Here is a 12,654-nt window from a genome sequence, read left to right on the forward strand (position 1 = left end):
AGCCAAATGTCCACACCTCACTGTCTTTGTTTTGGGGGTTATGATCAAAATCAAAGCAGCAGTTTAAATTGACTTTTCCTATGTGCATTTTGGAGCAAATACCTTAGTAGAAGGGCATGACCAGCAGAGCTGTCCAAGCTGCCTTTTGAGTAAAGGCCACAAACATGGTTTCTTCCAATAGACAAAAGGAGAACATTGTTTTAAGCACCTGGAGAATTGTGAATTCTACAGTATGGAAATGGACAGAACAGGGGTATGCTAATGAATAGGAGCCACTTAAAAGACATGTCCATTTGATTTCCCCTCATCTCAGAGATTCCAACACCTGAGCTTTAAAAAGCTCTTGTTTTCTCTGGCAAGTCCCTCTCTGAAGAGTCTGGAAGAATGACTTAAAAATGAACTTAACTCTCCTCCAACTGGTTCCATCCCATGCTGATGCTACTCCTGCTTTCTAGAATGGTATTGGGATGTTGGGTGGGAAAAGATCAGGGGTACAGTGAGAATGCCACTGCTTCTAAGGCTTTCCATGAGTCACATCCCTGTGTGGAGTGTGACATTCTGTGTTTATTTGGCATAAATTGGGAAAAAGGATTTGCAGCTGCCCTCTCCCTGGTGCCATTAACTCAGCCTCTTCTGACTTTTTGTTGGTTTTGTTCACCTCAAAAACCAGCAGAGGACAGCCTGTGACTTGGTCTCACCTGCATGTGGCTCACCATACAGTGAGGTCGGAACCATTAGAATCACAACAGGTGACACGGAGGGCTGCATAGGATGTGGTCAAACATTCTTTAGAAATGCTGGAGTGGCTTGTGTTAGTCTGTGGTTGAGTTCTTCATTCCTCAGCTCTTGAGATTTTTCACGCTTCATGTGAAATGAGTTCTGGCAGCTTATGGAAGGATTGTCTCTGGCTGTGCATTTGCAAGAAACATGTCGCAACTTTTTACAAACCGCTGGCACAAACTGTGAGACGAACCCCACCTCTGGTTTACCGCAAAGCTGGCTAGGCTTTGGCTGCAGATTCTGGGAGCCTTGCTGCACACCCGAATAGAGAGGGTGGTAGCCAGGTAGGAACTAGGCCTGCAGCTCTTTCCTCCATGAGCCAAACTGCTCAAGGCATGGGAGTGTGGGGCACAGCCTCTCAGGTAGCTGCCGGCATTCCTGCCACATGTATCAGCTCCACAGTGCACGAACCAGGCTGATGTCAGGGCTCCTTGCCAGTGAGATTTGAAATAATGAAATGCAGCAGATCACAATTGATGGGGAAAAAATCAATAGTCCCATGTCCCCCTTAGATGCATATCTTATTAGAGGGAGAGGCCAAGGCCTGATTTGAAGAACAGGCTCCGGAATCCAGGGGAGCACAGTAGAGATTCCCAGAAGGTTGCAGTAGGCACTGTGTGCAAGACTCAGCATCCCATTAAGGTCTTCCAGGCTGTGAGGGGCAGCACAAAATTGGAGGGATGCAGAGCGTGCAGGGGATTTGCACCTGCAGCAGATCATGGGCAGTCCCTGGGCAGCTGCTCCAGTGCCCATGATTTCTGCCCTTTGTTCTCCTCCTCTGGGGTTCAGTCTTTTTGTCTGTACCTTCTCCCTGGTTGGTTTGTCAAAAACAATGGCTTTGTGGGCCTGGAGTGTTAGAGATCACATGGAGGAAGCAGAGAGCTGTAAGTTGCAGTTGTAGGAGATTTGAAACTTTCAACACAAATACAAAGAGGACAGCTTGCTTTTCCCTGAAATTCATGAGCACAGCCATTCATTAGGGTCTGAATGATGTGAGTATGACAGTTGTCTGAGGTCAGGCTTTGTGATGCTAGCAGTATCCTAGGTGTTTGGACTCCTCTGTAGGTGTGTCCCCTCAACAATCGTGTTTAGCCTGTTTGTCCTTCTCAGTTGGGTGGGTAATGATAATCAAACATTGATTCCAGTATCTCTAATGTTTAAAAATGCTTGTTTTTGCTTATAATAATCCTAGAGGGTATAAAAGGCAATATATTGTTTTTATGCCTGTTCTGCAGATAAGGCTGCTGAGAGTCCAAACTCACACAGCAGAAAGTATCCTAATGGCTTTGGCCAATTTTTGATATGGGGGAGATGGTTGACATTGATGGCTTTGGAGAGAACAGGGCTTGAGCTGAGTGCTTAAAGGAAGGAACTTAAGCCAGGCAGAGTTGGATCCCTGGGACCAGCCTGGGCCCCAGCAAAATACAGAGATGTCATTCTGGGGCAGTGGTGGTTGTCTCTGTGACCTTAGAGAGCCTGGTGTCACTGGAGAGAGTTGGAGTCCAAGCATCTCTAAAATCCAGCAGCCCAGGGAGACGGAGCAAGCAACTGGCTCAAGCCCTGTGAGCAGTTGCAAAGAAAGCAATGCAGTGGAAGAGGAACTGGAAGGAGTGAGGACTGGCCCCAGGACTAGAGGAATTGGTGTTACTCCTCTGATAAGGTGAAAGTTTTATCAAGATAGTGTGAAGATCCCTTCTGGTTCTCAATCTTTGTGCATTTTAGGATTTTATGAAATAAAACTGTCTAAGAGGAGAAACAGTAATTCTGTTGCTAAGAGCCACCAAATTCCCCCACAAAGCTCCCCAGGTGGACTGTGGTCATCACAGCCATGGGGCTCAGGTTCGTCCTTACCTAAGGGTGGGCATGAGGACTCCCACCTGAGCTGGAACTCCAGCAGCCACTGTGCAGAGGCGTTTGGTGTGCCTCTCCGTTTGGTGTCCCCTCCTTTCGTCCAGAAAGTCTTCATGGTAAACAACAGGAAAAGGCTACCAAACCACAACCTGGCAAAGAAGGCAGGGACTGGAAAAATCTATCTGGATGAGTGTGGGTGCTGCTCGCTGGGAAACGAGTCCGCGAGGCAACCGGACCCTCCTCCCCGTTTCTCACGGAGCATGTTTGAGACGCTCCAGGAAGGAATCCAGGCATACTCACTGTAAAAAGGCCTTATAAAATGTGCTGTGATTTTAAAAAGCACAGAACAGGGTATATATCTTACAGTATTACCTTTAGAATTGCACAAATTCCACGTGCTTTCTTATCTTTAAGGAGTTTACAGCATGATCTGTTATTATTAAGGTGACTCTTCGGCAGCTTATTTGTAGACTCATTCATTGCTTTTATAAATTAAATATCAATTAAATTGTTTTTCCCTGGAACTCCCTGGCTTCTCAAAGATTGGAAATAGTCATCTGAAAATGACCCTCCCTAGTTCTTATGCTGTGGCTGCAAATCAGCTCTCATACTCATGAATGCATGAGGCCTATTTTAAAAGTCTATATTCTGGTTACTTTTAGTTTCGATTATTATCACTTTGGGACATGTTCTGTACTTAATTTCACTGTGGTTTTGATGTCTCCTAAAGTCCCCTATTCCTTTTCATTAAATGTTTGTATTCTTTCCTATTTGTTCGTTGTATGATACTGTTCTTTGCTTACACTTTCCATTGGTAACTGAATTCACCAGTCTAAACTCTTCTTCATCTCTTCAGCTGGAATTCTGGAGAAAGCACAGAGGTTTAAGAGTCTCCCAGCAGAAGGTAGTTCTCCTGCTTAGATAGCCCTTTCTCCAGGGACTTGGGGGCCTATCCCCGGGTTGGAAACACCTGCTCATTGCTTGCTGCGACTTCCATCACTTATGAGCCTCTTGTTTCCAAGCTGCTGAAGGGATGATTTATTTACACTGTGCTGAGTGCTAGGCTTCTGGGATAACCCTAACCAGAATAGAACTTTTAGATTTCTTTAGATGCTTGCAGGGGAGTCTTGTGTCTTATAAGTAATTGTCATTTATATAAACCATTCATTTAAAAAATTTTTTTGACAGGCAGAGTTAGACAGTGAGAAAGAGAGAGACAGAGAGAGGTCTTCCTTTTCCATTGGTTCACCCCCCAAAATGGCCGCCACAGCCGGCGTGCTGCGCCGATCTGAAGCCAGGAGCCAGGTGCTTCTCCTGGTCTCCTATGCGGGTGCAGGGCCCAAGCACTTGGGCCATCCTCCACTGCCCTCCTGGGCCACAGCAGAGAGCTGGACTGGAAGAGGAGCAACTGGGACAGAATCTGGTGCCCCAACCGGGACTAGAACCCGGGGTGCCAGTGCCGCAGGCGGAGGATTAGCCTAGTGAGCTGCGGCACCGGCCTGTTACTACTATCTTGCTCTTCCTCTTTAGCAGATTTCCTCAGCTTCCTCTTTGAGTCATATTGATTTCAGTGTTTAAATTCCTATTCAGTTACTTGTTAGCCAACTGTTTCCTCCTGTTCCTTTCAATTTCTTCAAAATGGTCTATTTGTGCATTTTATATCCAGTAATTGTTTTCATCTTTAGTTTACCCATAGAAACATTTTAGGAAGTGAAATTGAACATATGCCTCATTTCAAGAATCAGACTGGTCTCTTGCTTTGTCAACAGATTTTGAAAGACACCTGAGAGAGGAATGTAAGATTTAAACTGTCTCTGCAAATTTGAGCTGTGCACATCCTGGGTTTAGCCACATACAGATAATTAAAGAGGAATCAGAAAAGCATAATAAATCCAACACAAAAAGTACAAGTTCATCAGCAAATTTCATAGTTATGGAAAATGTATATGCTTAGAAATTTAGGAGAAATGGCATACACAAAAAATTCACTATTCAAAAGAAATGCAGGCAGTTTAGGGTATTTGTTTAAAAATCATGTGAGCAGAGCAGCAGTTTAGCCTAGTGGTTAAGACAGCCACATTCTGTACCAGAGTGACTGAGTTCAGTTCTCAACTCTGGCTTCTGACTCCAGCTTTTTGTTAATGCAGACCCAGGGAAGCAGGGATGGCTCAAGTAATTGGGTTCTTTCCATCCTTGTGGGAGGCCTGACTGTATTCCTGGCTCCTGGACCTGGTTTTGGGCCAGACTTTGCTGTTGTGCACATCTGGGGACTGAATCAATGGAAGGGACATCTTTGTGCGTCTCTCTATGTCACTGTGTGTATGTGTTTTTCTGCCTCTCAATTTTTTTAAAAAAGAGCAGTTGCCCATTACTTGTTAAATACTCATGTTATGGGAGAATGATCACAATGGAAATATGGGCCAGCGCTGTGGCTTAACAGGCTAATCCTCTGCCTTGTGGCGCCGGCACACTGGGTTCTAGTCCCGGTCGGGCGCTGGATTCTATCCCGGTTGCCCCTCTTCCAGGCCAGCTCTCTGCTATGGCCCGGGAAGGCAGTGGAGGATGGCCCAAGTGCTTGGGCCCTGCATCCTCATGAGAGACCAGGAGAAGCACCTGGCTCCTGGCTTCGGATCAGCGAGATGCACCAGCCGCAGCGGCCATTGGAGGGTGAACCAACGGCAAAAAGGAAGACCTTTCTCTCTGTCTCTCTCTCTCACTATCCACTCTGCCTGTCAAAAAAAAAAAAATGGAAATATGAAGCTGACTTTGGATCACTGAATGATCTTGGAGGCAGGATTGTGTCTCCCTGGAGCAAATTTTCTCAAGGATTTAACTCATAGCTTTTTGGAGGAAAAAAGCTCTAGTGTCCAAGTCTTGAAATCTTCTTTGGATGTTGAAATATATTTTAGTCATGAGAATAGCTAAAAATGTGGAATCAATTTGTGGAAGCAATTGTGAGCTCCAGGACTAACACAAAGGTACCATAATCTTTTTTTTTTTTTCTTTGTTATCACCTATGTTCTCATATAAAGCTTTTGTCTAACCACTCTTCCTATTGATGGCTCTTAGCTATGGAAAAGAATATCTACATTGTGCACACATCTATTATAGCAGCTCTTTGTGCCCCATTGGGTGGGATGGAAACAAAGTCAAGTAAGAGTTGTCTTCTGTTGTCTCACTGCTGTCACGTGGAGTGGCCACCTTTATCCCTTGGACCATGAAGCATTTGCATGTAGGTTCTTTTTTAAAAAAGATTTTATTTATTTATTTGAGAGGTACATTTAGAGAGGCAGAGACAGAGCGAAAGGTCTTCCTTTCTCAAATGGCCGCAACGGTTGGAGCCAAGTCTATCCAAAGGCAAGAGCTCCTCCTGGGTCTCCCATGTGGATGCAGGAGCCCAGGGTCTTGGGCCATCTTCTTCTGCCATTCCAGTCCATAGCAGGCCTGGATCAGAAGAGGAGCAGCTGGGACATGAACTGGTGCCCATATGGGATGCCGGAGCCACAGGTGGAGACTTAGCCTGTGCCACAGCGCCAGCTGCAGCATGTAGATTCCTAGTTGCACGTATAACTAATCATACTGCTGAAAACTGAGAAGTCCACATGCATTCATTTGCTGAGGCTGCCATAATAGTGGAACATACACAGGGTGGTTTGAACAACAGAAGTTAATCTTCTCACAGTTCTAGAAGCTGCAAGTTGAGATCAAGGTGTCAGCAACTCTGGTTCCTTCTAAGGCTTTCTCCTTGACTTGCAGGTGGGTATCTTCTCCCTGTGTCCTTACCGGGTTTTACATCTGTGTGTTTCTGTTCTAATCTCCTCTTACAAGGACACCAGTCATATTGGACTAGGGTCCACCTAATGTCTTGATTTTAACTTAATTAATTTTTAAAAAGATTTATTTATTTTACTTGAAAGTCACAGTTATGCAAAGAGAGAGAGAGAGAGAGAGAGAGAGAGGTCTTCCATTCGTTGGTTCACTCCTCAGATGGTGCATCGATCCGAAGCTAGAGCCAGGAGCTTCTTCCAGGTCTCTCATGTGGGCGCAGGGGCCCAAGGACTTGGGCCATCTTCTAATGTTTTCCCAGGCCATAGAAGAGAGCTGGATTGGAAGTGGAGTAGCTAGGTCTCTAACCGGCACCACAGGCGGCAGCTTTACCCGCTACGCCAGCCACAGCACCGGCCCCAACTTAATTACTTTTTAAAGGCTCTATTTCCAAGTACAATCACTTTCTGAAGTGTACTCTGGAGTAGGATATAAATCTATGAATTTTGGGGGAGGGGTCACAATTCTGCCCGTAACAGAACCCTTTGCACTCAATTTCTTTTCACTCCAATTAGCACCAGGCCCATCTGTCCCTGATATGCTTTTTCTGCAGGACAGTTGTATCAATCATTTTAGCTTTTCTAAAGTTTCATTTATTGGAGTGAAGTTGGGTCACATGATTTGAATGCCAGTTTGTGAGTAAAAAATAGTGGTGTATTAATAATAAAAAAAGGTATGTATTGTGTTGTAAATTTAATACAGTTCTAAAATAGAATTCCAAAAATCAATCTGGGCAATGATAGCATACTTAAAATAAGTACACAAATTCTAAGAAGAGGCAGCGTGAGTTAGTGGTTAGGAGAGCAGATAGCTGGACTGCCGGGGTGATCATTTCAACTCCTCCAGTTCCTAGCTGGTCAGTCTGGGACAAGTCATTTAAGCCTTCTTTTCATTGGGTTTTCTTGTCTGAAAGTGTAACCATAGTTCTTATTTGTTAACACTGTAATAGAAATTTAAGATGCTCATCTATGTAAAGAATATGAAAGAGTATCTTGCACGTAGTAAGTGTTCAATAAATGTTTGATTTTTACTCCAAGAGCAGCTGCTTTGAATGAGGGTACTCATTTGAATAAATTAGGTCTGGTGTGGTTATTAAAACATATCTCCTACTTTGTGTGAATAATTTATAGGTTTTCCAGGGTGCACCATAATTTGATCTGAGAGGATAGTTCATATTTGTCATGAGCAATCTGCAAGCTTAAAGAAACAGGAAGGTTAGTTTTAATCATTGAAGCACATAGAACTTTTGCTTGTTAACACCGAAGTGGTCTAATTTGGTGGTATGGCTTGAGGACCACAGTGTGATTAGCAGTAGCACTGAATGTGTGTGGACAGTTATTGTGACATCCTTGGGCCAGCTACCCACTCCAATAAGAACAGATCTCCTGTTATCTGCATTATATATGACAATTCTGTGTAAAATTTCATTTGAGAGATTTCTACTCTAAAAGTACCTTGAGAACCAGTAGCATAATAGAGATATTCATATTCTTATGCCCCCCACTGCTTTCATTCTGTGTATACCCCAGGGATGCAGCTAATGTTAATATTAGCCTGAGCAAAACATAATTAGGAAGGTAAATCTACTGCAAAAAGTAATATAGCATAAATTAAATAAATTAAATATAAATCAAATCAAGTATAAAACAGTGCATTCAATTATCTGCATCACTGCTTCCTCCCTCTAACATGGATGTTTGAGAGGAGATTAATTTTCTTTCTGGGATAGGATCAAATCTGAGCCAAGGCCAATGAACTGTGTCAACCCCTGGGAAGATGGTGCTTGACCTATTTTTTCTTTGGTATGTTAGGCATTAGCTAAAGGCATGGCTATTTGGATCAGGTAAATTTTCAGTATCAGTAAGATCTGCTCCCTCTCTATCTTAATTGTTAATGCATGAACTAGTCTTTGTGTATGATGGGGAACACCTACTTATAATATGCTATTACATGCTCATATAGGTTCTGATATGTGGTGAGCTATTTATAAGAATATATTAGCTGAATAGACTCTCATGGGCCCAGTGAGTTAAAGTGTGTTTATGCTGAAGGAAGCTTTTGAGTTTTGACAGTAGGCACACCAGTCCAGAGCAGCTGCTGCTCCTAGAGCCAGAGGAAGAACCAGTCCAAGCCCATGTTTGACACTTCTGTCCCACTCCCCCAGCATCGGTTTGATTTGCCCTACTCCCCATGTCAGTCTGATAGTCAGATTTACCTTCTCCATCCATTGGGTGTCTAAACTTCTCTAGGCAGGATTCTGAATCTGATGTGCAAGATTCCAATGTGCAGGATTCCAAATATTTTCCAGTGTTCCCATGGAGCACACTACTTTTTATCAGACGTGACTCTGAATTCAGAAGAATCTGACGCCACCTGTCCTGTCCTTTTGTCTGTGCTTACCTCCTCCATTTGTGTTCACTGCAGCTAGATTAGACAACCTACCCCTGTTGGAAGCAGGTCTAAAATAGAAGGAACTCATGAGCATAAAATTGCACCAGTTCCTGGGCTTTTAAAATTCAAGCAGCTTTGCTTGCACCCATAAATCCCAAATTGGTGGAGGTGATAGCATCCAGAGACAGTTCTTACAGTTGGAGAACAAGAAAAAAAATCAGAAAATTGTTGACTTAGTTTTGACACTTTGCAACCTGTGTTATAAAAGCTTCTCCTATTACCCTGCATCCCAAACCCTTGCCTGCACATGTGCCAGACTTTGATCTTTTTCTTTCTCAGACTTTTTTTTTTTTTCAGTAACCGCTCCTCTTCTCTATCCTGCAACATTTCCTTGTGTTTCTAGCAGTAGTAAGTGGCTGATTGCAGGGAGCATGTCTTTATGCTAAGTCCATAACTTAGTTGGGTACCCCGTAGATCTTGGAAGAATGAGTGTGCACATGAATGCGTGAAGAAAAGAGAAGCCCTAGAGCAGACTTCTCACTGCTCTCCACATCATCAGAACCTACAACCTCACTTGTCTCACTCTCTTCAGGCTCTCAGTCCTCGGGCCTGGCTTTCTGCTGAAAGGGCCTGCCTGGTTTTGTCACATTCAGAGTTTCTTCTTCCGTATTATCTTTCACAGAGGTGTCCAATTAATGTATCACAAAATAGAAACATTTTTCATATGTCTCAACTGTGCATACACTGAATAATGCCCCATTGCCTTGTTGAATAAAGCAAAAAACTCTTTCGTGTGATATCTGATACTGAGTGGAGTTTGTCCTTGAAATTCTTTTAAAATTATTTTCACTGTAAAGATTCCAAACATATTACAGATTCTTATTTACCCAGTGCTTCACTTACAATATTTACTTTGATCGTCTTTCCCTAAATAAAGAAACACACATTACAGATAGTCCCTCACCTCTCTCCCTCTTTCTCCCTTGTAGAGATCATCATTCCCCTGTTTAATTTTATCTTTCACAACTCACCCGTGTGAACCACTTGGTCCATTTAGCGTCATCTTCTCTCTGGAATTTCTTTCTCCCTCCTGGTTTTTTTTTTTCCTCTGAGGCTCTGCTCACTTCCCACATCTTCTAGCAGGTTTTCTCACCAGCCCCCTCCTTTCTACCTTTCCCCACAAGCAGTTGTCTCCATTGCTCATGTGGAGACAAGGATCTGCACGTGACAGTTATGGAGGAGTTTCCTCCTTGTGTGGTGTTTCGAGCCCCCTCACAGTGATGTGGATGTCTTGCTTTGAATTCTGATTGATTGTTTTCATATGTTCTCCCTTCACTAGGGAAAAGCTCAAGAATAATATTTGAATCTTATTTGTGTGGATTAATTCATTTTACAAATGTAAACTTAATGCCTACTAATAAGTTCCAGAAATTGTTCTAAGCCCTGGGAATATAGGAATGAACACAGCAGATAAGTGCTGTCCTAATAGAATTTAAATTACACAGAAAAATGAAACAAACAAGGAATATGTCAAGATGAGAAGTGCTGAGGACAAAAAGATGCAGGAAAAAACCTAAAACACCTATTTTAGCTACACTTTAAGTATATGTATTTCTTATATATTCTGTCAGTGGTAAATGCAGAAGACACCCAGTATACATTAGCTGAATTACAGAATAAACTCAAGTCAGTAATATTTGATTACCTTCACTACTCTGTGTAGACCATCTTTCTAGGAAGGTGAGGATAGGAATGCAAATTTTAATCCTTTACTAACAGGTACATCTGGGCTGTGCCCCTTGTTATCAATAAATGTGCATTCTGGGAATGATAACAGATTTTAATTCTAGTATAAGTAGCATAGCTAGGGAGTGAAGAGATTTTTATTAGCAGAATATTAATTCCACCATCAAGTTGAACCAGTCTGGCATCATCTTTCTAGACTGTTTGCTTCGGTTATTGGCCCACTGTTTGCAGTGTTTCTATATGTGTTGCTATCAAACTGTTTTTACCAAGAAGACCAATGTCCTCTTTTTAATTCTTCTAGCCTCCAGGATAGGATAAAATCCCTCAACTTGTCACTTAAAGAAATCACTGCTAAGGTAAGTACATTTATGCTTCCATTTTCCAAAGAAGTCTAGGAAGAGTTTTCTTTCAGCTTAACTTTAAGTCCAGATCATAGAACACCTGGACTGTGGAAGTAACATAGAGTTTTCCAGGCCATGTTGCGGGGCAGATAAGCCAGAAGAGCCAGGAGACTGGGCTGGGCTGCTGTCCGTGGTGGAGATCTTGACTTACTGTTACCCTAGAAATGGACTGGTTTGGTCTTTGCTTCAGTAGGAGTGGGAAAAGACTGCTGTTGTGCATTTTGAATGCCTTTGCTTAAAAAAGACTTTCCAGATGCGCATCATTTGAGGAATTAATTGTTTCCTCCCAGGTAGACAGTGTTGAGGTTCCTCACAGTGGAAATGAGATAGTAGATGATGGCATTTGTTTCCTAATGTTGTTCAGTTGGCTTGAGAGTGATTTTACCTATTTTGTATGCCATTTAGACTCCTATTTGAAACCTTAGTTTGTATAGAGAAAGAACACTTCTCCATTGTTCTCTGGGAGCTTATAGTCAATTAAATTAAATAGTTAATGTCCTGTTTAGGACAGATCCCTAAATAGTTACACTTGTCAATGTAACTGTAAAGGCTCCATTTGTTAATGAATTCCTTGGGGTCTAATTTTATTTATAAATAAAAGAAAGTAAAGATTTTTCTGGGGTGTATATGTGTATGTATAGATAAGCATGTCCACGTGCAGATATAGTAATGTGTGTAGAGCAGTGTATATTAGCCTGTAGTTTCTAATCACACAGAACTCCATTGTAGACTAGATTGATGCATTACCATGAGGTAAGCATTTCAGCTTGACAGTTTTCTTTCTTTAATGAGTTAGGCACCCATGTGCAATTTGTGAGCATGCATGTGTGTGCACACACACACAATCTGATAGTCTGTAGATTCCACCCACAGAGGGAGATGGAGCCTTCCTTTCAGTCAATTTATTTCTTTATCTCTTATGAGTTACCTAAAGCAAAGTTAATTATGGATAAATGAGATGGAAGAAATAGTTGGAAATAAATGATATCTGTAGGATGGTAGATATTGGATTACACCCACCACAGACTGAAAGAGTGTGCATTGCAATTTATTATGGAGATTTAGAAAGACTGTTTCATATTAATAGTGACAACTTTAAAGATAGATTTGTTCAACAACGGAGAAACTGATTCAGCTATGATTAACATCTACTTCCAACTAAAATCATAACTATTAAACAGAGATTGGATGAGACTAAAAATCACAGGGGGTGTTACAGGATTAATGTAAATGTCCTCGGACTTGTGATGACATTCTTAGGTGAATGAGATGGGATGGGATGTGCCAGTCGTCAGGCCACATCGTGATTTGGTGCTGGGGGGAAGGTGTCCAGGATATCTTCCTTTTCCTCCCCAGTTCTGACATCCTGGTGAATCTCAGGACTCTTGAAGGGCTTTCAAGATTAATCGCTTTGGACATGTAGATGCTGAGCACTGCTGGTGCAGGCTTTGCTTTAGAGGCCACCAAATTCTTGTCTTCATCCCGAGAGTGAGTTTTACAAAGATATTGGAAAATTACAGCCGCTGAATGGAAAAGATCACATATAAGTCCACAAGAGAAATAGTGGAGTTTTAGGCAGGATGGGTGAGGTCTGCTTTGATTCTAAAAATAAACACAGATCTGTCTGAGAAAGGAAAACATTTAAAATTGATCCTATCTA

General features: G+C 42.4%; 1 protein-coding gene across 1 annotated transcript in view; it reads left to right on the forward strand.

Annotated features, from left to right (window-relative positions):
- DISC1 (DISC1 scaffold protein) overlaps positions 1-12,654 on the forward strand; it is a 323,271-nt gene that overhangs the window by 67,194 nt on the left and 243,423 nt on the right. Inside the window, exon 7 of the mRNA XM_062210776.1 lies at positions 10,895-10,949. Coding sequence (XP_062066760.1) covers positions 10,895-10,949 — 55 coding nt within the window. The remainder of the gene's footprint in view (positions 1-10,894; positions 10,950-12,654) is intronic.

The sequence above is a fragment of the Lepus europaeus genome, chromosome 14 (assembly GCF_033115175.1).
Source record: "Lepus europaeus isolate LE1 chromosome 14, mLepTim1.pri, whole genome shotgun sequence".
NCBI classification, from domain to species: Eukaryota; Metazoa; Chordata; class Mammalia; order Lagomorpha; family Leporidae; genus Lepus; species Lepus europaeus.